Source organism: Hippopotamus amphibius, chromosome 3, assembly GCF_030028045.1.
Source record: "Hippopotamus amphibius kiboko isolate mHipAmp2 chromosome 3, mHipAmp2.hap2, whole genome shotgun sequence".
Taxonomy (NCBI): Eukaryota; Metazoa; Chordata; class Mammalia; order Artiodactyla; family Hippopotamidae; genus Hippopotamus; species Hippopotamus amphibius.
The window spans coordinates 125,836,536-125,863,485 of NC_080188.1; the positions used below are offsets into that span (position 1 = coordinate 125,836,536).

The 26,950-nt window shown below is 49.0% G+C and overlaps 2 protein-coding genes across 3 annotated transcripts; both read left to right on the top strand.

Moving 5' to 3' along the window:
* The first annotated feature begins 1,078 nt into the window (after positions 1-1,078).
* On the top strand, positions 1,079-22,207 carry VPS51 (VPS51 subunit of GARP complex). The gene is made up of 10 exons (XM_057726886.1): positions 1,079-1,387; positions 1,867-1,996; positions 17,798-17,944; positions 18,027-18,246; positions 18,367-19,084; positions 19,476-19,691; positions 19,880-20,098; positions 20,901-21,022; positions 21,114-21,201; positions 21,822-22,207. The coding sequence occupies exons 1-10, from the start codon at positions 1,163-1,165 to the stop codon at positions 22,080-22,082; spliced, it is 2,346 nt and encodes a 781-aa protein (XP_057582869.1). The 5' UTR covers positions 1,079-1,162; the 3' UTR covers positions 22,083-22,207.
* A 130-nt stretch (positions 22,208-22,337) lies between these two features.
* TM7SF2 (transmembrane 7 superfamily member 2) lies at positions 22,338-26,931 on the top strand. 2 transcript variants are annotated; one of them, XM_057726888.1, is made up of 10 exons: positions 22,338-22,598; positions 23,022-23,218; positions 23,324-23,378; positions 23,770-23,964; positions 24,051-24,154; positions 25,356-25,475; positions 25,565-25,733; positions 25,940-26,020; positions 26,109-26,231; positions 26,537-26,931. In XM_057726888.1, exons 1-10 carry the CDS (start codon positions 22,547-22,549, stop codon positions 26,695-26,697), a joined length of 1,257 nt encoding a protein of 418 aa, XP_057582871.1. In that variant the 5' UTR covers positions 22,338-22,546; the 3' UTR covers positions 26,698-26,931. The 2 variants fall into 2 exon arrangements, with proteins under 2 accessions (XP_057582871.1, XP_057582870.1); XM_057726887.1 differs by having other exon boundaries at positions 22,338-23,218.
* Positions 26,932-26,950: the final 19 nt, after the last annotated feature.

Sequence of the window (26,950 nt, forward strand, 5' to 3'; positions counted from 1 at the left end):
GCTGTTGTTGTGTAAAAGCAGGCATACATACTATGAAAATAAATGAACATGGATATGTTCCCATAAAACTTTTTATTCATGGACACTGAAATGTGAATTTCATAGAGTTTTCACATGTCATGATACATCATTTTTTTCCCCAACCATTTAAAAATGAAACAATCTTAGCTTACAGGCCATATGAAAACAGGTGATGAGCTGTGCTTGGCTGGCAGGACCCCTGCCAAAGAATAAATAAAGTGGTTTCCATTCCACCCCTGGCCCCCAGCCCATCATAAGTAATGTTTCAAGGACCACATTGTCAAAGTCTCTTCCTCCTTTTTCATCCACTCAAACTCAGTGAGTCTCAATTTGAACTCCAATTCGTTCCCTATCTTCAGCTCTTCACCCAGGTGAACAGCTGTACCTTTGTCCCAATCAGAAACCTGAGAATTATTCTCGACATCTCCACCTAACCCCTCAGTCAGCACATCCCAGCAGTCACTTAAGACCTGCCAAGTGTGTCTTCTAAGCAGGGTAAAATAGGAGTTCCCAAATTCAAGTGTACCAGAACTACCTGAGGACTTTAAAAAAAAAGAAGCTAGGTCTGAGGGGAGCCCGGAGTCTTAACACGAAACAGGTAATTCTGAAGGCAATTCTGATGCACGTAAGAGGATCAGGCCATGAGAAACACTGCGCTGGAGGCACTGCGCGGCACTGTACATGCATTTCACCCTCGCAGCCCCCTTGTGAAATACGCACCCCAATATTAGCAATGGGGGAAACCGAGCTGCTACCCCATAACAAGCGGTGGCGGGATGCCAGACATACGCTCTCTGACTCCAAGGCCCGCGCTCCGTCCACTGTATCTAGGGACATATTCCGTGGTCCCTTGTGTGCAGGGTTGGAAGCCACGACTCGCCCTCCTTCTGGGAGGACAGCGACCCGACCAGTTCCACAAAATCCTTCCACCCTGAGAAGCTGGGGGAACCCAGGGCTCTCGCGGAACCTCTTCGCTCGAGGAGGAAAGGTGCGGGGGAACTCTAGTCTCGAAGGACCCAGGGCTGCAGGGGGACCTTTCACCTGAAGGACTGCCTCGTTTCAACAACAACTTTATGGCTCCCGGAAGTGCCTCCTCCCTCTCCCCTGTCCAGCCTCACGCCTGTGGGCTGCACTTGGAACCATGGCGGCGGCAGCCGCTGGGCCTGGCCCGGGGTCTGGACCTGGGGACTCCCCAGAGGGACCCGAGGCGGAGGCTCCGGAGCGTCGGCGGAAGGCGCACGGGATGCTGAAGCTTTACTACGGCCTCTCAGAGGGGGAGGCGGCGGGGCGCCCCGCGGGGCCGGACCCCTTGGACCCTACAGATCTCAATGGGGCGCACTTCGACCCGGAAGTGTATCTGGACAAGGTGTGTTTATGGGGAGGGGGAACAGGCCCTTGATATATTGCACCCTAGGTCACGCCTGCGGCTTAGTTTCGGGGATGAGGGGAATTGGGGTTCGTAAAAGCAGGACGACCCTGGGCCGGGCAGTAGGGGCAGAGCTGGAGAATAAGGGGGCGTGGGCAGACTTGGACTGGCCTCAGATGTTGCGAAGTCTGAGGTCTCCTGGGCTGATGTTCTGACAGACCCGAGACAGGGGGGCGTGGCCCAGGCGCTGACAGGCGTAGGGCTGGGCCTTGGCTGACTCAGGATTTCATATGCAGACAAACCCCAAATAGGGTCTGACCTGGTAACTCCTGAGCTATGCCTCTTATAGGTTCCTTGTCTGAGATTCCTGAGTGGGGTGGGATCAGGGTTTTCTTGCACCGAAAGCCTACCAGTTAGGGGCAAGGCTGGGGGACATGAGCGCCCCCTGTCCTGGATACTAACCACCTAATTTCCTCCAGCTGCGTAGAGAGTGCCCACTGGCCCAGCTGATGGACAGTGAGACGGACATGGTGCGGCAGATCCGGGCTCTAGACAGCGACATGCAGACCCTGGTCTATGAGAACTACAACAAGTTCATCTCAGCCACAGGTGATTCCTGCTGGGGCACACTCCTCACAGTCCCACATCCCCCAGTTCCTCCTGTGTTGGGGAAACCAGCAGAGGGTTTAGACAGAGCAGACCCAGATTCTAGTCCTGCCCTGACACTAATCCACTCTCTCTCAGAGCTTTTGTGGTTTGATGACTATTGAGGTAATAATTGTTCTCAGACAGTTGTTTTGAGGACCAAAGAAAAGGACACAATGAAATTTTAGAAATAAATGAATTTATCTGAAGCACGTAGAATCTCTGACACTAAGGATGCCTCAGTAATGGTTAGTTTCATTAGTGGTAGCTTTCTTCTCTGGTTCAGGTCTATCTCGAGAATGGGCTTATCTCTCTCTCTTTCTTTTCTTCCTTCCTCTCTCTCCTTTCCTTCCATCCTTCCCTTTCCCCTTTTTCCCCTTTCCCTCCTTCTCTCCTTCCTTTCTCTCTTTTTAAATGAAACAGATAGAAAATGTATGACATTAAGGGACAAAGATCATGTAAAGGTTTTTTTTCCCCTCTTCTGTCCCCTTTATTCTCTATTCAAGACAGTGCTAGACCGTGTTCAGCTATCATCCAGACTAGCTTCTTTCCTGTGTTGGTGAAATGAACTGCTTAGACTTTTGTAATAATTTTAAACCCACATGTACTTAGTCCTAGAAGCAGATCCCACGGGTCTACCTACGGTCTCTGGGAATGTCTTTACTCTGAGTGAGATGAAATGAACCGAAAAATGGGGTAAACCTGACTCTTGTTTTTAAAGGACCCCTCTGTCCACTTTGTTGAGAGTGGACTATTGGAAGGCAAGGATGGCAGAGATACCCATTAGGAGGCTGTTGTAACAGCCTGGGCAAGATGCTGATTGTATGGACCTGGGTGGTAGCAGTGGAAAAGTAGAATGGCTCAAGATTTTTAACAATTTGTTAGTTGAGGGGTCTGGAGTTGAGAGAAGGCTGGAACTTGAGGTACATGGAACAAGGTGAGATCTCCTGTGGAGGGAGTGTACAGAGAGAAGAGGTCTGAGGACTGAAGCCTGGGGCATCCTAACATTCAGAAATCATGAAGAGAAGGAAAATCTCACAAATCTTCTTTCTCAAAGGAACAAGCATTTGGGAAGGTTTGAGAACAACCAGGACCATGGGTGTCTTAGAAGATAAATGAAGAAAGCATTCCAAGAAATGGAATTGATAAACTTGACTGATACGTTAGCTCATGGAGTGCTCATCGGTGGTGCAACAGAGGGAGAAACTGAAGAAGCAAAGTCCTCAGGAAAGAGGGAGGGAATTGAGCAGTGCACATTGGAGAGGCTGGCCTTAACAGAAGGTCAAGAGCTCGTCTACTGTAGCAGAAGGGAATGTATGTGGGCAGAGTCAGTCAGGTGGATAGGTGTGGTAGAGTTTCACTGGAGACCTTCCAGAGCACATTAAGGAATTTTGCCTTTATCTAAAGAGTACTTAGCTAATCAGAGTGTTTAAACAAAATGTTGCAGAAAAAAACTGATCCCACGAGAAACCAAGCACAACACTCGGAGAGTTGGAGAACTCAGGTTTATTGAGCCGGCGGACCCAGACGAGCTAACGCTCCAAAATTCTGGGGCCCCGTTTCAGGGGAGTCTTCTCCTTATATAGGTTAAAACATACAGCTATAATTGGTACAAACTGATTGGCTACAAATTACTATAGGTCGCTGGCAGTTACAGAGCGCGGGAGTTGCCAGGGGTTACACACATAGTAGGGGGTCCTAACAGGAACTTGTAGGAGCCAGACATGCCATTCCTATCAGGACTAAGGTCACAATTTGCATTCTCACATTGGTTGCAGGTTGAAGTTAATGGTCACTTAACAAGTCTATGTGCAAAGGGTCTCAAACAAAGGCTTGGGTGGGTGCCTGAGAGCGAGAGACAGTCTTCCCTTATCTGATCACTCTTAGTAATTCATTTTACTGTTTAACTGAGAGTGGCGAGCAGGCCTTTGCAAGATAGAGGAGAGGAAGTTTCAGTTTCCTCATCAGAATGAGTGATGTGATTTGTGTTTTGAAAAGATCCCTCATGTTCCTAGCCACACTGGAAGGAGTAGATTGGAGAGGTGGCTGGAGTGAGGCCACTTCAGTAGTCCAGACCAGAGATTCTGCAAGCTAACACCAGAATGATAATGGTGGAGATGGACAGTGATCAGTAAACTGAGAAGTGTTAGGGGGCAGCATTGACAGGACTTGGTGCTGAGGAGCTTTGGATATACAGAATGCCCCAAGTTTCAACTTGGACACTGGAAGGTGAATGTGGTGCCCAAGAAACTGCAGGAAGATCAGGTATAGGAATAGGAATATAATGAGCTAGGATTAGTTTTGTTTTGTTTTGGTTTGTTTTGTTTTGTTAAGGGGAGCAAGGCATGAAATAAACCTGGAGGAGTCTGTGGGGCCAGATCACAAAGGCCCTTGTAGACAAAATAAGAAGGGTTTTTGTCTTGATCAGAAGAGCATTAGAGATCCATGTCAGATAATCACAGCATCTCAAGTTGGAAGGAACCTTGAGGGGTCTAGTCCAATCCACCTCTTCTTTTCTCAGAGTATCTCTAAGTAGCGGCCTTCTGACTCATGCTAGAGGTGGGGAACCTCTGTCTAGGGGTGAGAACTCCTAACTCTGAGGCTAAGGGAGCTAGGTTTGAGGTGTTTGGAGCTGTGTCTAAGGAGGTAACAACAGGGCAGATGCACATGTGGCTCTGGAGCTCAGAAGAGAAATCTGGGCTGGAGGAGTAAGCCTGGGAGTCAGCTGTGAAGAGGAGGAGAGTTTAAAGGGAAGTATGGGCGGGAATGCTCAAGAATGGGATAGAGCCTGAGACAAGGAGAGAGCCCAGGACAGGGCTTGGAGGAATGCCTCTGTGTGCTAGCCATGGGGAGGAGGAGGGTGAGCCTGCGATGGAGACAGGAGTGGTCACAGAGGGAGAGTGGTGTCATATATGAACATACATTAATTAAGCTGAATCATTCATTTGTTCAGTCACTTGCCACATATTTGCCTGTGTGCCAAGTACTATTCCAGGCACCATGGATAGAGCAGCAAATAAGACAGTTTCTCAGCTGTCACAGAACATACGTTCTAGAGAAAGAGACAGATAGTCAAGAAAGAAAATAAGATCAGTTCACTTTGACAAGAGCTCTGGAGAAAATGAAACAGCATAATATATTAGAGAGTGAGTGCTTGAGACTGATATAGAGAGACAGGCAGAGAAAGGCTTTTCTAAAGAGGTGACAATTAAGGCGAATGATGACCATGGGAGGATTTGGGGGCAGAGTGGCCCAGGCTGAGGTAACATTGTTAGCAAGGGCCCTGGAAACTCTATGACCAGAGCAGGGAGAGCAAGAGTGTGGGGGTGAAGGGAGTGGGGTCTCACTGCATAGGATATACAATAGGGGTGGTGAGATTTTTCTGAAAAGACCAAAAAGTAAATATTTTAGGCTTTGTGGGCCATCTGGTTTCTGTCCCAACTACTCATCCCTGCCATTATTGTGAAAGCAACTGTAGACAGTATAAATGAATGAGCATGGCTGTATTCCAGCAAAACTCATTTACACAAACAGACCTGGCATGCAGAGTGACAGCAGCAGAAAATAATGGAGGAAGTTCATTTGAAAATTTCCTCTCCTTAAAAGCAACCCCAAAACTGACCACAATGGTTAGAATAAACTTTCTTAGAACTCTGAAAATTAACCAAAGGTGTGCAGCAATCAGAGGAGCATTTATTCTAGAAAAAGAATTGGATCTTGGTAAAAAAAATAATGAATCCTATGCTTTTAGTTTTTTAATTTTATTTATTTATTTATTTACTTTTGGCTCTGTTGGGTCTTCAGTGCTGTGCACACACTTTCTCTGCTTGTGGAGAGCAGGGGCTACTCTTCACTGCAATGCAGTGGCTTCTCTTGTTGTGGAGCACAGGCTCTAGGCGTGTGGGCTTAGTTACTCTGCAACATGTGGGATCTTCCTAGACCAGGTATCGAACCCATGTCCCCTGCATTGGCAGGCAGATTCTTAACTACTGCACCACCAGGGAAGTCCCTAGCAGGAATCTTGAAGGCCACAAATGTGTAGGATAGTACACATACTTAAGAAAGACCTGAGAAAGTCCGAAGCTGTCACCTCTGGCTCACCTTCAGGCTCAGTGCAAGCAGGAAGTGAAGGTTAAGGCAGAGCTGTAAACCTCCTGGCTGAGTGTTTAAGGTATGCCCCAGCACACACACACACGCACACACACACACCCCCTCAGTAAATACTAGGAGATTTATTAGTTCTAGATATTTAAGGAAATCCATATCCAATCATTAGCTGATAACTAAGCTAACCAAGTAAAAATTTCAGTGGCTATACACAACAAAGAATACAGACTTTACAGAACTGGTTCAGAAACTAATTAGTACAGGTTTAGTAACTGAGAAAAATAATTAAACAAGCAATAGCAACAAGCAGCAACAACAAACCCCAGGGAGGAGAGAGAATGTGATTTCCAGAGTGGGCATGTTATATCAGTATTATTTAACATGTCTGTTTTTTCAACAAAAATTTATGATACATGCAAATAAAGTAGAAAATATGACCCATGCACAGGAATAAACAGTAGAAACTGTCCGTGAAGAAGCCCAGACATTGAATTTACTACATAAAGATTTAAATCCAGTATTTTATTTTATTTTTTTAATTAATTTATTTTTATTTGGTTGCACCAGGTCCTAATTGAGGCAGGTGGGCTCCTTAGTTGTGGCTCACTGGCCCCTTAGTTGTGGCATGCGAACTCTTAGTTGTGGCATGCATGTGGAATCTAGTTCCCTGACCAGGGATCGAACCTGGGCCCCCTGCATTGGGAGTGCAGAGTCTTATCCAGTGTGCCACCAGGGAAGTTCCTTAAATCCACTATTTTAAATATGTTCAAAGACATAAAGGAAGCCATATCTAAAGAACTAAAGGAAGGCATGAGAATATTTCACCAAATACAGAATATCAAAGAGAAGAAATTATTTAACAAAAGAACAAAATAGAAATGATGTAGTACCACAACAAAACTGAAAAATTCACTGGAGAGTCTCTATAACAGATTTGAACAATCAGAGAAAGAATCAGCAAACTTCAGGATAGGTCAGTTGAAATTATTCAGTGTGAGGAATAGAAAGAAAAAGGGATGAACCAAATTGAACGGACCCTTAGAGACATGTGGGACACCAAGTGTACCCACATGTGCATAATGGGAATGCCAGAGTGAGAAGAGTGAGAAAGTAGCAGAAGGAATATATGAAGAAATAATGGCCCAAATCTCCCCAAATTTGATGAAAAACATTAATCTACACATCCAGGAAGCACAACAGACTCCAGGTGGGATAAATGCAGAGATTCATACCTAGGCATATCATATTGAAACTGTCAAAAAAACGAAGAGAGAGACTGGAAAGCAAAGTGACTCATTGCATACAAGTGATACTCAGTAAGATTAACAGCTGATTTACCATCAGAAGCCATGGAGGTCAGAAGGCAGTGGATTCACATTTCAAAGTGCTGAAAGAAAAAAATTGTCAACCAAGAATTCTATACCCAGTAAAAATATCCTGTAAAAAAGAAAGAGAAATTGAGACATTTGCAGGTAAGTAAAAACTGGGAGAGTTCATTATTAGCAGATCTTCCCTACAAGTAAAACTAATTTATTAATAGTTATATATAATAGCAAGTTTCACTAGTTAATACTAAATGATATTTATTGAGTGTTTCATCTAAAACTACACTGATCGAAGTGCTTACATATATAATTTAATTCTTACACATCTGTGAAGTAGTTAACTATGTCTCCATTTTACAAATAGGGAAACTGAGGTAATGAGATGCTAAGTAACTTGGTCAAAGTTTTATAGATAAGACACAGTGTTTAATGCCTTGTTTCAAACACAAAACAAATCCAAAAATAACTTTAAAAAATCAGATTTTTTTGTTCTAGTACCTGTAGTAGCTTTTGAAGAAACTGCATTTCTGTAAAAGATAAATGTTATTATGCGTAATAAATAAATCCCTAAATGAATAATTTTTATGTTAAAATATTGTTTAACAAGTGAAAAATAAAATCATAACAATTAAGAGTAGACAAATAGACAAAATGTTGCCATAAAGGAGAAATAATAATTCAAGAAAATCTAGCAACCTAGGGCCACTTGGTGTAGGGACCAACAGCTCTATCAACATCTACAGTCACTGACATATCATTATCTTTGCAAAATGCAAAAGTTAAGCTTATAAAGTTTATCCAGAGTTAAGAAAATAGTCTAAATTACCTCCACAATATTCTGTTTAAGAAAATAGAGGCAAAATTTATATATTCAAAACATATTTAAGGAAAACCCTTGCCACTCAGTTCCTACAGGAGAAAAAATCCTTAGTATTTGTGTGTTTCCTGTGGTTGCTGTAACAAACTGTCACAATTTTGGTGGCTTAAAATAACAGAAACTTAAAAAAAAAATTACAGAAATTATTATCTCATAGTTCTGGAGGCCAGAAGTTCAAAATCACGTTGTCAGCAGGGCTGCCCTCCCTTCAGAGGGTCTAGGGGAGAATGTTTCTGCCTCTTCCAGGTTCTGGTTGACATTTCTTGCAGTTGCATCACTCTAGTTTCTTCCTCTGTCTTCACACGGCTTTCTCCTGTGTCTGTGTCTTCATTTCTTTACTCCTCAAGTGACAGTGAGATGGCTAGATGGTAGGTCAGATTTTGCCCTCTAGTCCCATTAGTTGTGGCTGAGAGTAAAGAGGTGGCAGTTGACTTAATGGTATAAAACCTTTCTATTGCAGAAGCAAGACTTGTGGATCAGAAATTGGAATATGGCCAGGTCAGGTAGCAATACTTTGGCACCTGCTAGTATTAGAGGGTCTCCTGCTGAGGCAGGGAGTGGCTGTGGCTCACTGCGGGGACATGGACACAGGCAGTGGCAGTTCTCATTGGCATGAGCCCTCGTGAAGGCTGCCATTTTCTCACCAAGTTCTGGCCCCACACAATAACCTGTAGTCTCCAGTCAGTTGAATAGAATTGAGTCCAGAAATAAACCTAAACATCTGTGGTCAGTTGATTTTTTTATAAGGATGCCACAATTATTCAACAGGGAGAACAATTTTTTCAACACCTGGTTGCAACACCTGGATAGCCCTATCAAAAGATTGAAATTGGATCCCTACTTCATACACTATACAAAAATTGACTCAAAATGGATCATAGACCTAAATATAACAGCTAAAACTAAACACTCTTAGAAGATCACATAGGTGTAAATCTTCATGACCTTGGATTAGGCAACAGTTTCTTAGATATGACACTGTGATTTGTGATTTATAATAAGAAATATACATTGGTCTCTGTCCACTCTCCCTGGCATAGCTTCTAACCCCTTGTAGTTTCCTATATAAAAGCCTTGTTAACAAATAACAATATTTGTTCCCAGTTCCTGAAATAGCTCTAGGTCAATAAAGTGAAATGGATGTCTTTTGGTATTTATATAACAAGCCCGTTTCAACCACACCTGAGTTTATGTTAATGAGGTGATCTTTGGAAAGCTACTAGATAACCCAAGGATGGGAGCAGGTTGCCTGCAGAACCAACCATGTGATTAGAGGGTTGGAACTTTCAGCCCCACCCCCCTAGACCTCCAGGAATGGGAGGGGGGCTGGGGATTGAATTCAGTCACCAACGGTTAATGATTTAATCAGTTATGTCTATGTAGTGAAGCCTCCATAGAAACCCAAAAAGATGGGTTGGTGGACCATGTGGAGGTGTTGGAAGAGTAGCATGCCCAGAGAGGACATGGAAACTCTATGCCCCTTCCTACACACCTTGCCCTATGTATCTCTCCCATCTAGCTGTTCCTGAGTTGTTTTCTTTTGTAATAAACCAGTAATCTAGTAAGTAAACTGTTTTCCTGAGTTTGCTGAGCTGCTCTAGCAAAGTAATTGAACCTGAGGAGGGGTCATGGGAACCTCTGATTTATAGCCAATCAGTCAGAATCACAGGTGACAACCTGGACTTGTGATTGAAATCTGAAGTGGGGGAGGATAGTTTTGTGGGACTGAGCCCTTAACCTATGAGATCTGACACGGACTCCTGGAAGATAGTGTCAGAATTAAGTTAAATTATAGGATGTATGGAAAACCTTCACATCTGGTGTCAGATGTGAAGTAGTGTTGAAGTAGAGTGTTGAGAGCAGAGACACACGGGAGTGTGTTTTTACTTCATAGACACCAAAAGCACAAGTAATCAAAGGGAAAAAATAGATAAATTGAACTTAAAACTAAAATCTTATGCTTCAAAGGACACTAAAGAGAAAGTGAAAGGGGAGCTCACAAAATGAGAGAAAATATTTGCAAATCATAAGCTAATAAGGGTCTAATGTCCAGAATATGTAAAAAAAGTGCTGACAGATCAGCACCAAAAAGATAAATAACCCTGTTTAAAATTGGGCAAAAGATTTGAATAGACATTTCTCCAAAAAGATACACAAATGGCTGACGAGCACGTGTAAAGATGCTCAACATCATTAGTTACTGGGGAAATGCAAATCAAAACCACAATGAGATACCACTGCAAACCCACTAGGTTTTCCAGAAAACGGAATAAAACAAATGTTGGTGACGACATGGAGGATTTGGAACCCTCATACATTCCTGGTGGGAATGCAAAATGGTGCACCCAAAAACAGTTTGGCCATTCCTCAAAAGGCTAAGCATGGAGTTATCATAAGGCCCAGCAGTTCCACTCCTAGAAATATACCAAAGAGAATTGAAAACATGTTTATATAAAAACATACACAGTTGTTCATAAGCAGCTGTTATTCATAACAGCCAAAAAGTAGGGACTTCCCTGGTGGCACAGTAGTTAAGAATCCACCTGCCAATGCAGGGCACATGGGTTTGATCCCTGGTCTGGGAAGATTCCACATGCCATGGAGCAACTAAGCCCATGAGCCACAACTACTGAGCCCATGTGATGCAGCTACTGAAGCCCGCATGCCTAGAGCCCATGCTCCGCAACGAGAGAAACCACCGCAGTGAGATGCCCACGCACCACGACGAAGACCCAATGTAGCCAAAATAAAGGGGGGGGGGGGGGAGAGAAGGGGAAAGCTATCCAAATAGCCACCAGTTGATGAATGGAAAACAGATGTGGTCTATCCACACACTGGAATATTATTCTGCCATAAAAAGGTATGCCGTACTGATGCATGCTACAACTTAGATAAGCCTTGGAAACACGCTGAGTGAAAGAAGCCAGACCCAAAAGGCCACATACTGTATAATTCCATTTATTTTAAATGTACAGAATAGACAAATCCGTAGAGATAGCAAATAGATGAATGGTTGCCAGGGAGTGAGGTGAAGGTGAAATAGGGAGTGACTGCTAAGGGATACCAGGTTTCTTTTTGGAGTGATGAAATATTATAAAATTGGATAGTAATGTTGGTTGTGCAGCCTTGTGAATATAATACACATACTAAGAACCACTGAATTTTATGCTGTGTCAATCATAGCCCAGTTGAAAATCAAAACACCAAACAGGTATCAAGCCAGGTTTGACCTGTAGGGTATAGTTTGCCAACCTCTGGCCTAGACACTGAGTTTGTTTATGTAATAATGCATTTATCTGTTCTAAAACTGGAAAGATCCCAAAGGTTGTATAGTGAAAAGCCTCTTCCCATTCCTTTCCCCAGGTAAAGACAAAACAAGTCTTTAATGGTAACCTTTATTGAAGATGAACAGGGAAGTGCACAGGCCATAGTGCCAGCTCTTTGAATTTCACAAATGGAACACTTTTCTGCAGTCAGCACCCAGGCCAGTCAGCAGTATGATCCACAATTATCATTTGCCCTAGTTGCAAACTACTTTTCTTAGCAAGCTTGAAAGAGTTCAGGGATGTACCATGTTGTCTTTATTTTACCCAGTGGTGTTGATGTTTTCTGTTTTGCCGTGATGCAACTTTTATTTCCATTTCAATGGCTCTGTGGCTGTGTATTCAACAGCAGTGTTACCAGTACTAGGTTTTCTTTTATTCTGTTTTAATGACAACTTAGTTTTTGGATTTTTTTTCTCCTTTGAAGGTCAGATTCAAGTTTCCTTTCTGATGTAGTACCTGAATGTCATGGGCCCAAACACCCACTCCGAAAAGAATCTGCTCCTCTGATGGTAGCATTTGACAGACCTGGAAGGAGGCTGTATCACAGGTTAAATGGTTTGTAAGCAAAAACAAGAATTCACCGGGGAAAGATGAAATGCCTCATGAACTTCCCATGAACTTTCAGCCCATGAGCCTTCTGGTACCTGAGCTTCCATCTTTTGCCTTTGCTCTGCTTTTATTCAGTTTTTAACTGCAAGGGACTGTCCGTGCTGTCCATTAATTCATTGTTTGTGAATTGGCAACACAGTCACCATTTTCTAAAAAAATACAAGCAACTCCAACTAGAAGCCCCAAAGAGTAGTATAGAGGTTTCAAGGTTTCATATTATGGGACTTTATTTTTTTATTAACCTTCCTTTCTGTGCAATCTAAGAAGGGTGAATGGTCTTGTCCCATAGACTGTGTGGCTAATAGAGAAAGTTCATTTTGTGATTCCTGGTCTACCTTTTCATATAATTTTTAAAAAATCTCTTAATTGTTCTGTAGGTGTTAGCTCTGTGAGTTCTTGTGCATTTTTTCCTTTGATTTTTTTTCCGCTAATTTTGCCCTGCATGTTTTGTGTCTGTTTGTTTTTTTTTATTTTCCTTGTCGTTGTCATTGATATTTTTCTCCTCACTTTGCCCAAGTTGGGTTGCTGCCCTGATCCTGCTCAGAACATTCCCACAGTGCAGGAGCCACACATAGGCCAGGTGTGGGTATGTGAAGGCTCACAAGTGACTGCTGTTCGACATTGCCAAATTCTTTTCCACAGAAAATGACCTGTTTGCAAAACCACCAGCAAATAGAACAGCTCTTTCCATACACCATGGCCAACACTAAGTTACCAAAATTTTCAGTCTTTGACAATCTGAAAAGTAGTATCTCTGTGTAGTTGCAATTTAATTTCTCTTGTGAGGGTCAACATTTTTTGTATGCTTAACAGCTGTTTGATATCCTTGTCTGTGAAGTCCTTTTCCTATTTTTCTATAGAGTTGTTCTTTTCTTCTTCTTCTTCTTTTTTTTTTTTGGCCACGCTGGGCAGCTTGCAGGATCTTCGTTCTCTGACCAAGGATTGACCCAGGCACCAGCAGTGAAAGCACTGAGTCCCAACCACTAGACCTCCAAGGAACTCCTGAGTTGTTCTTTTTCATAATGATTTATAAGAGTTCTTCACATATTAAGGAATAGTAGCCCTGTATGTTATGATTTGCAGTTCTTTTTAAAGTTTGTTTTGATTTAGCTCACGATGGTTTTTGTTGATCAATTTTATTAACCTCTTCTGTGATAGCTTCTGAGTTTGAGGTGTTTCTAAGCAAGACCTTTTCTATCCCTAATATTATTTTAAGATGGTCCCTGACTTTGTGTACTTTTGTGATTGCATTTTAAAATCACATTTAAACTTTGATCCATCTGCTCAATGTTAATTTCATATTCAGTCACCTTACTAAATTCTTTTTTTTTTTAAGTATTTATTTATTTATTTATGGCTGTGTTGGGTCTTTGTTGCTCTGCACGGGCTTTCTCTAGCTGTGGCAAGGGAGGGGGCTACTCTTTATTGCGGTGCAAGGGTTTCTCATTGTGGTGGCTTCTCTTGTTGCGGAGCACGGGCTCTAGGTGTGTGGGTTTCAGTAGTTGTGGCTCACAGGCCCTAGAGTGCAAGCTCAGCAGTTGTGGCGCACTGGCTTAGTTGCTCTGCCACATGTGGGATCTTCCTGGTCCAGTGATCGAACCCATGTCCCCTGCAATGGCAGGCGAATTCTTAACCACTGCGCCACCAGGGAAGCCCTAAATTCTCTTATTGTTTGTAGTAGTATTTTCAATGATTTTTTTTTTTTAGGGTTTTCAATTTGTACAATTATATCATCTGCAAATAGTGATAACTTTGCCTCCTTTACAGGTTTTATCTCTCTGTAATATATTACTTGAGTCTAATTGTGTTGGCTAGCACCCAGAACAATGTTAGACAGCAGTGGTGATCATGGTCCTTCTTGCCATGTTTCTGATTTTAATGGGAATTGCTTCTAGCGTTGCCTCACTAAACACGATGCTGGTGTTTGGAGGTTAGGGAAATATTCACCTGTTCATATTTTATTCAGAGTTTTTTTTTAAAAATCAAGAATAGATGTTGAATTGTCTTTCTTTCATCTCTTAATATGGTGAATTATTATTGAGATTCTCTCATATTGAGCCATCCTTGTATTCTGGAAATAAAAACCATTTGGACACATTTGTCCATTATTCTTTTAATACATTGCTGGATTCTGTTTGTTTATATATGTATCTCCATTTATTTAATTAATGTGTCTACACATCTCAATTCATAAGATGTGAATGTGTCATTTTCATTTTTGAGCTATTTTTGTCATACTTTTGTATCAGTGTTATGTTTCTTCCACAAAGTTAATGTGAAAGCTTTTCTAATGTTCTCTGCTCGAGTACTGCTTACAGGACTGAGCTGTCCTTCAGAGCTATGGCAGCACCCGATGACATCCTCTGGCACCTTTGTGTGGAGGGGAAGGAGAATCTTTCTTTGACAACATTCTCAATTCTCTCTATTCATGTATTCTTGCTCTTCTGGAATCCATTTAGGTAAATTCTATTTTCTGTGTGGCGAGTTATCCATTTCATCTAGGTTTTCAAGTTTTCTACATGGAATTGAGCTAAGTTGTATCTTGTGATTTTTAAAATTTCTGTGTATTTGTGATTGTTCCTCCCCTTAATTCTTACTTTGTGTATGTTTTTTCCCCATTTAAAGATTAGGGTAGCTTGCATTTTATATATATGTATATATTTCTTTTCTTTTTCAGGACCCTGATCTTTGATTTATTTATTAGTTCTCCCATTTTAAAAAATAAATTTCTGCTTTTAGCATTATTAATTCCTTCTTTCTGCTTTCTTTTTTATTTTTCTGCTTTCTTTTTCTGGTTCCTCTTGTAGTGCTTTTTCTAACTTCTTGAGTTGACTGTTTATTCTAATTTATTAGTGCTATAAGAATTTAAGACCGATTTCCTCCGAACATTGCTTCAACTAATCCTATAGGTTCTTATCTACAGTGTTTTCATGGTTATTTTTTACATATACTGAAATTTCAGTTTTGATTTCCTTTTTGATCCAATAGTTGATAAGAATGAGGGTTTTCTCTAAATAATGGGATCCCTTTATTTTCTAGTTTTGTTATTAATCTCCAGTCTTATTGCATTGTGATCAGAGAATGCTTTATATACCATTTCAGTTACTTTTCTTCTGTAAATTTATTGAGATTTTCTTTATGACCTAATATGTGGTAAGGTTTTGGTGTATTTTACAGAATCTTGAAAAGAATAGAAATCAAGTAGGTCTTCCATATTAATTATATTATTTAGGTCTTCTGTTGCATCGTTTGGTTTTTTTGTCCTTTTGCTTTGTCACAGGTTGACGGAAGTGGATTAAAGTCTCCTACAACAGATATGTTTTGGCTTCATCATCATTGCTTTCCTTTATGCATATACTGTTGGTGATTTCCAGAGTGGAATTAGGGAAATTAGTTGGGAAATGTTAGTAGTATTTGGACAAAAAATGACAGTGGCTTGGAAAGAACATGCTAGAGGTAGACCTTACACAACTTGCCAGTGGACTGAATGTAGGGTAAAGGAGAGATAAGAATCAAAGATGACCCTTAGGAAATGGCCAGGAGCCAAAATGGAAAAGATTAGTGGAAGAACAGGTTTGGGGAAGGTCAAGAATTCTGTTTGGGACATGTCATAGTTGAGGTTCCTGTTTGCCATCCACATCAAGGTATTAAGTAAGTTGTCAGGCAGGGCTTTGGTCAGGACTGGAGGCAGAAATGTCCAAGTCATCACAGCCACGAGACGGGATGAGACCCCCTCAGGGATCCATTCATGCTGCAGATTTGGAAGACTTGCTGTTTGCCTCTGTTTCTTCTGTGAAGTGTGAATCAGGGTTACCATTTGAGAGTTGGAGGCATGTATTAGAGTTTTGAGGACTGAAGAGAAAATATTCTTTTGGAAAATGGAGACACAGACTTGCTAGAAGGTGTGGAAGGGTAGCCGACCGGTACGCAGTGCTGCTTTGGGACCTGAAGTCCTGACTTTAAAGGGAGGCCAGTTGGTGTGATTTCATGGCCCATTTTCAGCTGTTCATTCTTAGGGGGTGGGTTGCTAATTGGGCTTAACCTGTGGTAGGGTTTTGCTGACAAATAATGGGTGCCGGGGGGCAAGAGACGCAAGGGGTCTTGCACATGGATGATGATGCTGGTGGAGGACCACAGATTCTAAGAAGAGTGAGGAGGGAAGTGCAGCCATGAGAAGTACTGCCAACAGTGACCAAGTGGTAGGGCCAGTAGGTGCGGAGTTCTCAAAAAGGCCAAAGAATTGTTAGAGTGGGGTCGACAGGGTGAGTGATCGGAATTACAGAAGGTGGTGAGGCTGGAAGCTGAGGTTTTAGAGGAGGCAGTTCTTAGTGAGGGTAGGGAGAGGGTGGCACAGATGAGGCAGACGCAAGAATGGATGGAGTTGAGGAGGTCAGCAAACCGAGAGTCAAGAATGTCCAAAGGGACTTCCTAGGTGGCGCAGTGGTTAAGAATCCGCCTGCCAACACAGGGGACACAGGTTCGATCCCTGCCCCAGGAAGATACCACATGCCACGGAGCAACTAAACCCATGCGCCACAACCATTGAGCCTGCACTCTAGAGCCTGTGAGCCACAACTGTTGAGCCCATGTGCCGCAACTGCTGAAGCCCGAGCACCTAGAGCACGTGTTCTGCAACAAGAGAAGCCACCACAATGAGGAGCCCATACACCACAATGAAGAGTAGTCCCCGTCTGGTGCAACTAGAGAAAGCCCGTGTGCAGCAACGAAGACCCAATGCAGCCAATTAATTAATTAATTAATAATAAAAAAATGTCCAAAGGCTCATCCTTGTGGATGTGGATGTCCACAAGGAGGTGACGGTGATCCGGAACTGAGGGGTGTGGCAAAGAGGACAGTGGGGACAGCAACAAGAAGGGGTGTTGTTTGATGCCATGGTATTCAAAGAAGCAGGGGTCCCAAAGGGAGGAGGAGTAGAAGTATTAAGAGGCCAGGCCCTTAGGCACCTGAGTTGAAAGGAAGAACAGCCTCTTTAGGCAGGTTTCTGTCAGAACAAAAGGGAAAGGACCCTTCAGAGAAGGTCAACCTTGTTCCAGAAGGCAGAGTGGAAGGGTTAGGGAGGTCTGGGAAAGAGGTAAGGTATTTATTGTCTGCCCCGTGCCAGGCAGGATGCTGGGCATGGAGGATACCCCTAGGAACGAGAAGACAGGTCCCTGCCAAGTGCCCTGTGCCCTCCTTTGGATCTGGGCATCTTCTGAGATCAAGGACTGCGGCTTCACGGGCAATCTTCCCACTGAACCGGGGCTAGGGACACACACAGGGTGCTCAGAAAATATCTGCGACGCCGATGTAATGACACCTCAATCCCAGTTATCGTGACCAAACACCATTGCAGCCCTTTCCAAGCACCGAATCATCAGTGTGACCCTCGAGGAGTGAGCTCAGGGGCGTTTGGGAAGGGGCCGAGTGTGTGTGAGGGCATTTGGACCACCTCTCGAGCTGAGTGTTCTGCCTGCGCCCCTAATCATCTGCCTTTCCCTCTCCTGCGCCCTTGTCCTCCTAGACACCATCCGGAAGATGAAGAACGATTTCCGGAAGATGGAGGACGAGATGGACCGGTTGGCCACCAACATGGCGGTGATCACGGACTTCAGCGCGCGCATCAGCGCCACACTGCAGGACCGCCATGAGCGCATCACCAAGCTGGCAGGTGCGGCCGCGCCCCAGAGCTGGTACTACAGGGGGCCACCCCCAGGGCGTTGGGGCTAACACCACCTCCGCCTGTCCTCCAGGGGTCCACGCGCTGCTACGGAAGCTGCAGTTCCTCTTTGAGCTGCCCTCGCGCCTAACCAAGTGCGTGGAGCTGGGCGCCTACGGGCAGGCGGTGCGCTACCAGGGCCGCGCACGGGCCGTGCTGCAGCAGTACCAGCACCTGCCCTCATTCCGCGCCATCCAGGACGACTGCCAGGTCATCACGGCTCGCCTGGCTCAGCAGCTGCGGCAGCGCTTCAGGTGTGGGCCCTAGGCCCTCATGCCAACCCCGCTGGGCTCCTGGGTCTGCTCCTCCTGCCTCCCCGTCCCCTCCCCTGAATGCTGCCTTCCTGCCCTTCATCTCCCTCTCCCTTCCCGCAGGGAGGGCGGATCTGGCGCCCCAGAGCAAGCCGAGTGTGTGGAGCTGCTGCTGGCCCTGGGCGAGCCTGCGGAGGAGCTGTGCGAGGAGTTCCTGGAGCACGCCCGAGGGCGGCTGGAGGAGGAGCTGAGAAGCCTGGAGGCGGAGCTGGGGCCCTCCCCTCCGGCTCCCGACGTGTTAGAGTTCACTGACCATGGCGGCAGCGGCTTCGTGGGTGGCCTCTGCCAGGTGGCGGCGGCCTACCAGGAGCTGTTTGCGGCCCAGGGCCCAGCGGGTGCCGAGAAGCTGGCAGCCTTTGCGCGGGAGCTGGGCAGCCGCTACTTTGCGCTGGTGGAGCGGCGGCTGGCGCAGGAGCAGGGTAGCAGTGACAACTCCCTGCTGGTGCGGGCGCTGGACCGCTTCCATCGGCGCCTACGGGCGCCTGGGGCCCTGTTGGCCGCTGCTGGGCTGGCGGAGGCCGCCACAGAGATCGTGGAGAGAGTGGCCCGCGAGCGCCTGGGCCACCACCTGCAGGGCTTGCAGGCGGCCTTCCTGGGCTGCCTGACAGATGTGCGGCAGGCGCTCGCGGCGCCTCGAATTGCTGGGAAGGAAGGCCCTGGCCTGGCTGAGCTGCTGGCCAATGTGGCCAGCTCCATCCTGAGCCACATTAAGGCGTCACTGGCCTCTGTGCACCTCTTCACCGCCAAGGAGGTGTCCTTCTCCAACAAGCCCTTCTTCCGGGTACGCCTTTCCCTGGGCGTCTTCCCCCCCACCCCCCTTCAGGGCATTCTTTATTTTTTGTTCATCGTGCTTGCAGGTTGGCAGCTACCAGGGCACACAGTCCTTGCCCCAGGCAGTCTGGATGTGGTTTCAGGCTGTCTTGAGGAAGGCTGGCACAGCCTGGAGGGGTGGGGCAGGCTCTGAGGGCATCTGCAAGCAGGGTCCCCAGTGCTGGCTTTGCCCCCCTGCCCTCCCTTCCCCCAGCAGGGGTGCTGCTCTGGGGTTGTGGAATGCAGGGTGAAACTGTCCCTTGGAGAGAGGTCAGGGCACTTAGGGTCCCAGTAGAACATCACTAGCAGCCTCTGCCTGGAAGAGGGGACCTGCTGTGTATCTGGGCCCCTCCTCCTCACAGGGCAAGTTCTGCAGCCAGGGTGTCCGTGAGAGCCTCATCGTGGGCTTCATCCGCTCCATGTGCCAGACGGCTCAGAGCTTCTGTGACAGCCCCGGGGAGAAGGGGGGTGCCACGCCACCTGCCCTGCTCCTGCTGCTCTCCCGCCTCTGCCTGGACTACGAGACAGCCACCATCTCCTACATCCTTACCCTCACCGATGAACAGTTTCTGGTGCAGGTGAACTGCTAGCAGGGTGGGGGGTGGTGATGCTAGGAACACAGGAGGCTGGGCAGTGCCCTCATGGTCAGGGCTGCCTGTGCCCAACTCAGCCTCCCCCTTGCCCAGCCTGTGCCCAGCTCCTGGCGGGCAGTGGCTGCAGAACTGTCCCTAGTACCCACTGCCTGTCCTCTGCATCCCTGGCTCAGGACCAGTCTCCAGTGACACCCGTGAGCACACTGTGTGCAGAGGCCAGGGAGACGGCGCGGCGCCTGCTGACACACTATGTGAAGGTGCAGGGCCTGGTCATATCGCAGATGCTGCGCAAGAGTGTGGAGACACGGGACTGGCTCAGTACCCTGGAGCCTCGGAACGTGCGTGCTGTCATGAAGCGGGTGGTGGAGGACACTACAGCTATCGATGTGCAGGTGCTGCCCTGGGCTGGCCAGGGGAGCTCTGAGGCGGGCTGGGGGTACTGCGGGAACAGCCCTCTGAGGATCAAGACCAGTGGGGCCAGGCAGTGCCTGCATCTGTGGCCTCCTTCCTCCTCAGCCGTGGTGGCATCATCACCCCCATTTCACCTAGGAGGAGGAAGCTGAGGCCCAGAGTCACCCAGGAAATCAGGGCACGGTTAGCACTGAAGATTGGGCCACAGTACTCTTTTTTTTTTTTTTGAATAGCTTTCTTTTTATTTATTTATACTTATTTATTGGCTGTGTTGGGTGTTCGTTGCTGCATGTGAGCTTTCCCTAGTTGCGACGAGCAGGGGCTCCTCTTTGCAGTGGTGCGTGGGCTTCACATTGCAGTGGCTTCTCTTGTTGCAAAGTACGGGCTCTAGGCGTGTGGGCTTCAGTAGTTGTGGCTCACGGGCTCTAGAGCGCAGGCTCAGTAGTTGTGGCACATGGGCTTAGTTGCTCTGCAGCATGTGGGATCTTCCTGGACCAAAGATTGAACCCGTGTCCCATGCATTGGTAGGCGGATTCTTCACCACTGCGTTGCCAGGGAAGTCCCAGTACCAACTCTTATGTCCCACCTTTGCCCCCACTCCATTGCTTCTGTAAATAGTGACTGGGTACCAACGAGGTACAGGCCCTAACTACCCTGTGGTTTTTATAACAGATGTGATTCTTGTAACAAATGAGTGTGTAACTTGGCCCTTGCCCAAGGCACCTGGTGGGCTGGCTGTTCCCCATGCTCTGGCCTCCTTGCAGTTCCTCCTTCCACCACCAGGTGGGGCTCCTGTATGAGGAGGGTGTTCGCAAGGCCCAGAGCAGCGACTCTAGCAAGAGGACCTTCTCCGTTTACAGCAGCTCCCGGCAGCAGGGCCGCTATGCACCCAGCTATACACCCAGGTCTGGCTGGTCAGGGTGGCCCCAAGGAGGGTGGAAAATGGAGGACCGGGGTGCAGGGGTGGGCTCTGATGGCTTGTCTCCCCCCATCCAGTGCCCCAATGGACACTAACCTCTTGAGCAACATCCAGAAGCTGTTCTCTGAGCGTATTGATGTGTTCAGCCCTGTGGAGTTCAATAAGGTCCGAAGTCCATAATGACCCTGCCTTCCCAGGGCCCCTTGGGAAGGTGGGATGAGGCAGCCCCGCATTGGCCCAGGGAGCCCCAGGACTCTGTCCCCCTGTCTCTGTTTCTGAGGGATGTTTCCAGGAGTGAGTGGTCACCCAGAGCCCCACCATCACCATCTCGTAGCTCTCTGCCCTGACCTTGGTGTGCTCTCAGGCCTTGTCTGGGTGATAATTTAATATACCTCTTTGACCCTTGACCTTATCCCCACCAGAGCCCTGGGTCCTCCCGAGGGATTCTTATTCACACCATGGTCTCTGCCCCAACCCAGCCCATGCTCAGGGACCTGGTGCTCCCCCTCCAACTTAGTAAACCTTTCCCTTCCCCATAGCAGTGCTGACCCCCATCTCTGCCTCAGGTTGCTGGGCCCTCCCTGTCTGCTCCCCTCCGGATGGGGCCAACATTGTATCGTACCTCCCTCTTACCTGGGTCCTGGGACTTTCCACCCCATCACAGCCACTGGCATTTTACTGTGTCCCTGGCCCCTCACAGCACATGGGTGCCCTTCCTCAGGGGTCCAGTGCTGCTCCCCGACACGTGCTGTAGTGGGTCTGCATCCCCGTGTCCCTGCCCGCAGGTGTCAGTGCTGACCGGCATCATCAAAATCAGCCTGAAGACTCTGCTGGAGTGTGTGCGACTGCGCACCTTTGGGCGCTTCGGGCTGCAGCAGGTGCAGGTGGACTGCCACTTCCTGCAGCTCTACCTGTGGCGCTTCGTGGCTGATGAGGAGCTTGTGCACCTGCTGCTGGATGAAGTGGTGGCCTCAGCTGCCCTGCGCTGCCCGGACCCAGTGCCCATGGAACCCAGTGTCGTGGAGGTCATCTGTGAGCGCGGCTAGGCCCGGTCACGGCCATACACGGGCTTGCCCGGTCGCCCCAATCCGCCCATCCCCTGGTGTCTCGCCCTGGCGGCCCTTCCCCTCGGGCCTCATGACCTGCCTAATAAAGAGTGTTGGCTCCTCCACTCTGTCGCTTGCAGGGGGAGGAGGGGGGCGGGGAGAATGTGTGTGGGGAGGTGGAGCTGTGAGCCTGAGACTACAAGAGGCGGCTTTGGAGGCGCTTGCGTTGGTCTCGCCCCTGAGAACCGATTGGCTGACCTGATGGGCCCAGGATGGGCCGGGGGCGGGTCCATTTAAAGACCTTGGGGCAAAAGCGGTCGCTGTGCGCGCTTGGTGGCCAGACAGGTGTAAGCCCAGCTGGGCTGGGTCCTCCGCGTCACCGAGCCCATCTCTTGGGGGATGGGGTGGGCTGTGTTTCCTTGACGGACTTTTGAGAGCTCGCAGCCCCCGGCGGAGTGGAAACCATGGCCTCTCCTCAGGGCTCCCGGGCCCCGCTGGAATTCGGAGGACCGCTGGGTAATGGGGCAGGCAGAGGGAGTACCTGGAGCCAGAGCCATAGCGAGGGAGAACCGGTGGATTGAGCTGCGAGCGGGGATGGGGGCAGGATCTGAAGATGAAGGGCTTTGAGGGGTATCGGGAGGCAGAGGGATCTAGGGGCTTGCGGGGGAGTGGAGAGGGGGCTGAGCAGGAACCAGCTCTGGGGGGCTGCAGAGCGGGGGATCTGTGCAGTGGAGGACTGGGCGGACTAGCGGGAGCAGGAGCAGGCTCTTCGAGGGGACCAATTTGGAAGTCAGAGAAGGGGCCCGAGGGCTGAGAAGGGGATATGGAAAGCGGCGATGGCTATGCTGCGGGGGCCCTGGATAAGACAGGGCGCCTGGGGGGGGGGGGGTCGGGGAAAGAGGGAGAGCGGACCCCCGACGCGATTGCCCCCTTGCCCAGGCGCCGCGGTGCTGCTGCTGCTGCTCCCCGCCACCATGCTGCACCTGCTACTGGTAGCCCGCTCGGGCCCGGCACGTCTCCTGGGCCCACCCCCTTCGCTGCCGGGACTCGAGGCACTGTGGAGCCCGCGGGCGCTGTTGCTGTGTCTCGCCTGGCTCGGCCTGCAGGCGGCGCTCTACCTCTCGCCGGCGCGCAAGGTGCGGACTCCGCTCGCGGACGCGCGGGGGAGGCGGGCGGAGGGAAAGGGCCCCGCGGGAAGGAAGACACCCCCAACCCTTATCAAAGCCCTTTTGTGCCCGCAGGTGGCCGAGGGGCAGGAATTGAAGGACAAGAGCCGCCTGCGCTACCCCATTAACGGTGCCTGGGGGCTGGGTCCTTGTGTCGGGTTACGGGGGCATGGGGGGTGGAGCCGCAGGCCCAGTGGGGAGGTCCATGGAGAGGAGCCCGCGACCCCGGCTCTATTTTGCGTCTCTTTTACGCCTAGGACAGATGTGAAGGGGGGGTTCACTGGCCCTCTCCACGCCCCTCCCCCCTCGAGTCCCAGCATTTGCGGCCACTCTGTGCACCAGAGCAGTGGCTGGGGTGACCCTCCGAAAGCTAAAGTGTGAGACTAATGGCTTGGGACGAGGTCTGCGACCTCCCTGGGCCTTGAGGCTGTGTGTGTGTGGTGGGGGGGGGGGGGGGGAGCGGGAGGGGCGCGGGAGCGGAGGGGCACAATCCCCGGGATTCACTGTGTGCCGCGGTTCAGGCTTCCAGGCCCTGGTGCTGACAGCCCTGTTGCTGGGCCTGGGGGTGTCAGCGGGGTTGCCCCTGAGCTCGCTCCCGGAAATGCTTCTGCCCTTGGCGTTTTCGGCCACCCTCAGCGCCTTCATCTTCAGCCTCCTTCTGTATCTGAAGGCTCTGGCAGCCCCTGCCTCAGCCTTGGCACCTGGGGGCAACTCAGGTGAGAGCAGTCCCAGTAGGGTGTGCATGGAGGCAGATTGGGGGGGGGGAGGCCTGCCTGCTCCTTCACCCTCCATTATTCTCCAGGCAATCCCATTTACGACTTTTTCCTGGGACGGGAGCTCAACCCGCGCATCTGTTCCTTTGACTTCAAATATTTCTGCGAACTGCGGCCTGGCCTCATCGGCTGGGTATGCTGGGCACGGCTAAGTGGGCCTCCAGCCAGGAGGAGGGGTGGGATGGGTGAGCAGTGTCTGGGTGGTGCGGGGCCAATATTGTGCCGACGTAAACCATTAATTGTTCATTCCACAAATATCTGTTGACTCCATCGTGTGCCCAAGCACAGCTCTAGGTCCTGGGAGACAAAAGGAAAAAAAGTTACAGGAAAGAAAGGAAGAAAATCTGTCTTCGTGAAGCCTACATTTTAGTGGGAAAGACAGGCGAATAATAAGTAAAATATATGTCGCATGTCAGGGAATGCTAAGTGCTATGGGGAAAAAGCAGTTAGGAGAGCAGGTGTAATTTTAAATAAAGCGGTCAAGTGCAAAATCTATTTCGAGGAGAAGAGAGAATGATCTTGTGCTGCTTGCTGGTCAAAGCAGTGCAGAACTTCAAATTGATCACTGGGTTAACCTGCCTGTCAACGGTGCTCTCGACGACGACAGGCCAATTGTATTCTTTGGCTATAATCACCCATCCTGGACTGTGGTCAAGATTTCATGAAGAGTCTCTTGGGCAAGGTCCCTGTCACCCTGGAAACTACCTCATCCAGAGGCAGAAGGAGTGCTGAGTGCCCTCCTCATAGACCTGGCCTTGGAGGCTATCTCCTCATGTGTGAAATGGGATAAAGTAAGAGCTTCCTCCCAGGATTATTGTGAGGATAAGAAGTGGTAACCTGACTGACAGCACCAAGCCCGGTGCTACCAGAATGGGGGTGCTTGGTACAGGCTGACTGCCAGCTAATCATTATCGAGCACTTACTGTGTGCCCGACACGCCGTGCTTAGCGCTTCACACACTCATCATCTCCATTTTCTACATGGAGGTGGGGAACGTAGGCTTTAAAGAGAGTTAAGTAGCTTGCCCAGGTGACAAAACAGATTCAAAACCAGGTCTGTTTTAACTCTCAAGTCTGAAGCGTCCAGTTGCTCCCTACACTCTTCTCCCAAAGGGAATGCTACAGGACAAGGCAAGAGAAAACAGGTCAGGAGGTGGTCTGCAGTCTCTCTGCCCCTGGTACAGGGGCTGGAGCCACACAACAAAGGCCTGGAGAGAGAGTGACAGACAGTGGAGAGACGGGGACAGGCTGGCCACTAGCTTTCCAGGCACTGCCACCTCTGTGGAGACTGACTGAGGACAGACTGCCCTTTCTCACCCTCCGCCTAACCCCCAGGTTCTCATCAACCTGGCCTTGCTGATGCAGGAAGCAGAACTTCGGGGGAGTCCCTCACTGGCTATGTGGCTGGTCAATGGCTTCCAGCTACTATATGTGGGTGATGCCCTTTGGCACGAGGTGAGGCAGGACCGGGCTGGGGAGGCAGGGGAGGGTGCCTGAGGACCTCGTGGGGACTAAGCCAGTGTGTCTGGGTCCTGTCCCTGCAGGAGGCGGTCCTCACCACCATGGACATCATACACGACGGGTTTGGCTTCATGCTGGCCTTTGGGGACCTCGCCTGGGTGCCCTTCACCTACAGCCTGCAGGCCCAGTTCCTGCTGTACCACCCGCAGGCCCTGGGCTTGCCCCTGGCCTCAGTCATCTGCCTCATCAATGGTCAGTCAGGAAGGGGCAGCATTCTCCCTCCCCCTTTCATTCCTTCACTATATACTCAGTGCCCACTAAGTAGGTGCTAAGCCTCACATGCTTCTTTAAAGCTAAGGGCTGGGTCCTGGGTCTCCTGGCAGACTGAGTCTAGGCTGGGGGTAGTTGGTCAGGGCCAGAGAGAAGGCCCCTGACTGCCTGCTCATGCTTTCCCCCAGCTGTCGGTTATTACATCTTCCGTGGAGCCAATTCTCAGAAAAACACCTTCCGAAAGAATCCTTCTGATCCCAGAGTGGCTGGTGAGCCGGGTTTCTGGGGTGCCATGAAGTGAGACAGGGCAGCTGGACTTCCAGGGGGTCCCCCATCCCACCACGTGTCTTTCCCCAGACCTGGAGACCATCCCTACGGCCACAGGGCGGCGGCTGCTGGTGTCCGGGTGGTGGGGTATGGTCCGCCATCCCAACTACCTTGGAGACCTCATCATGGCTCTGGCCTGGTCCTTGCCCTGCGGTGAGTGGTTTGCGTGGGCACAGGGCAGGGGCCACAAGTGTGTGAGAAGCAGAGGTAGAATGGTGACCACAGGATGCCCAGTCTGGGTGGGGAATGAACGAGGCCACACCCCAGTGGAGGGAGTAGTCAGGGAGTTGGGGATGGACTCAGGGGCAGACCTCTGTGACAGCCTAGCATGCCAGCACTCCCTGCAGACCTTGGATCTTTCACCACTGAGCCCTGATGCCCCCGTGAGCCATTAGCCACAGAAACCTTTGTGAACTGGGAGGCTGGCTGAGTGGTCAGAGAGACCCCTTTCCCCACAGGGGTGTCCCACCTGCTGCCCTACTTCTACCTCCTCTACTTCACTGCGCTGCTGGTGCACCGTGAGGCCCGGGATGAGCAGCAGTGTCTGCAGAAGTACGGCCTGGCCTGGCACGAATACTGCCAGCGTGTGCCCTACCGAATTGTGCCCTACATCTACTGAAGCAGCTCCACGCACCCCAGGTCGGGCCACGTGCCTAACCAGCTGCCAGCACACCCAGCACCAGGAGCCTGGACGATCTGGGATTTAAGGGCCTGCACCCTACCCTGCCCTGAGCTCCCACAAGCAGGGATGAAGCAGCCTGATAGGTGGCTGGAGCAAGGGGAAATGAAGCTGGTGCCCCAAAAGGGAGCGGAAGGGCTGTTCTTCCTCCTTGGATAAACATCTGGAACACTTGGTGCTGCTTCTCTCCCTT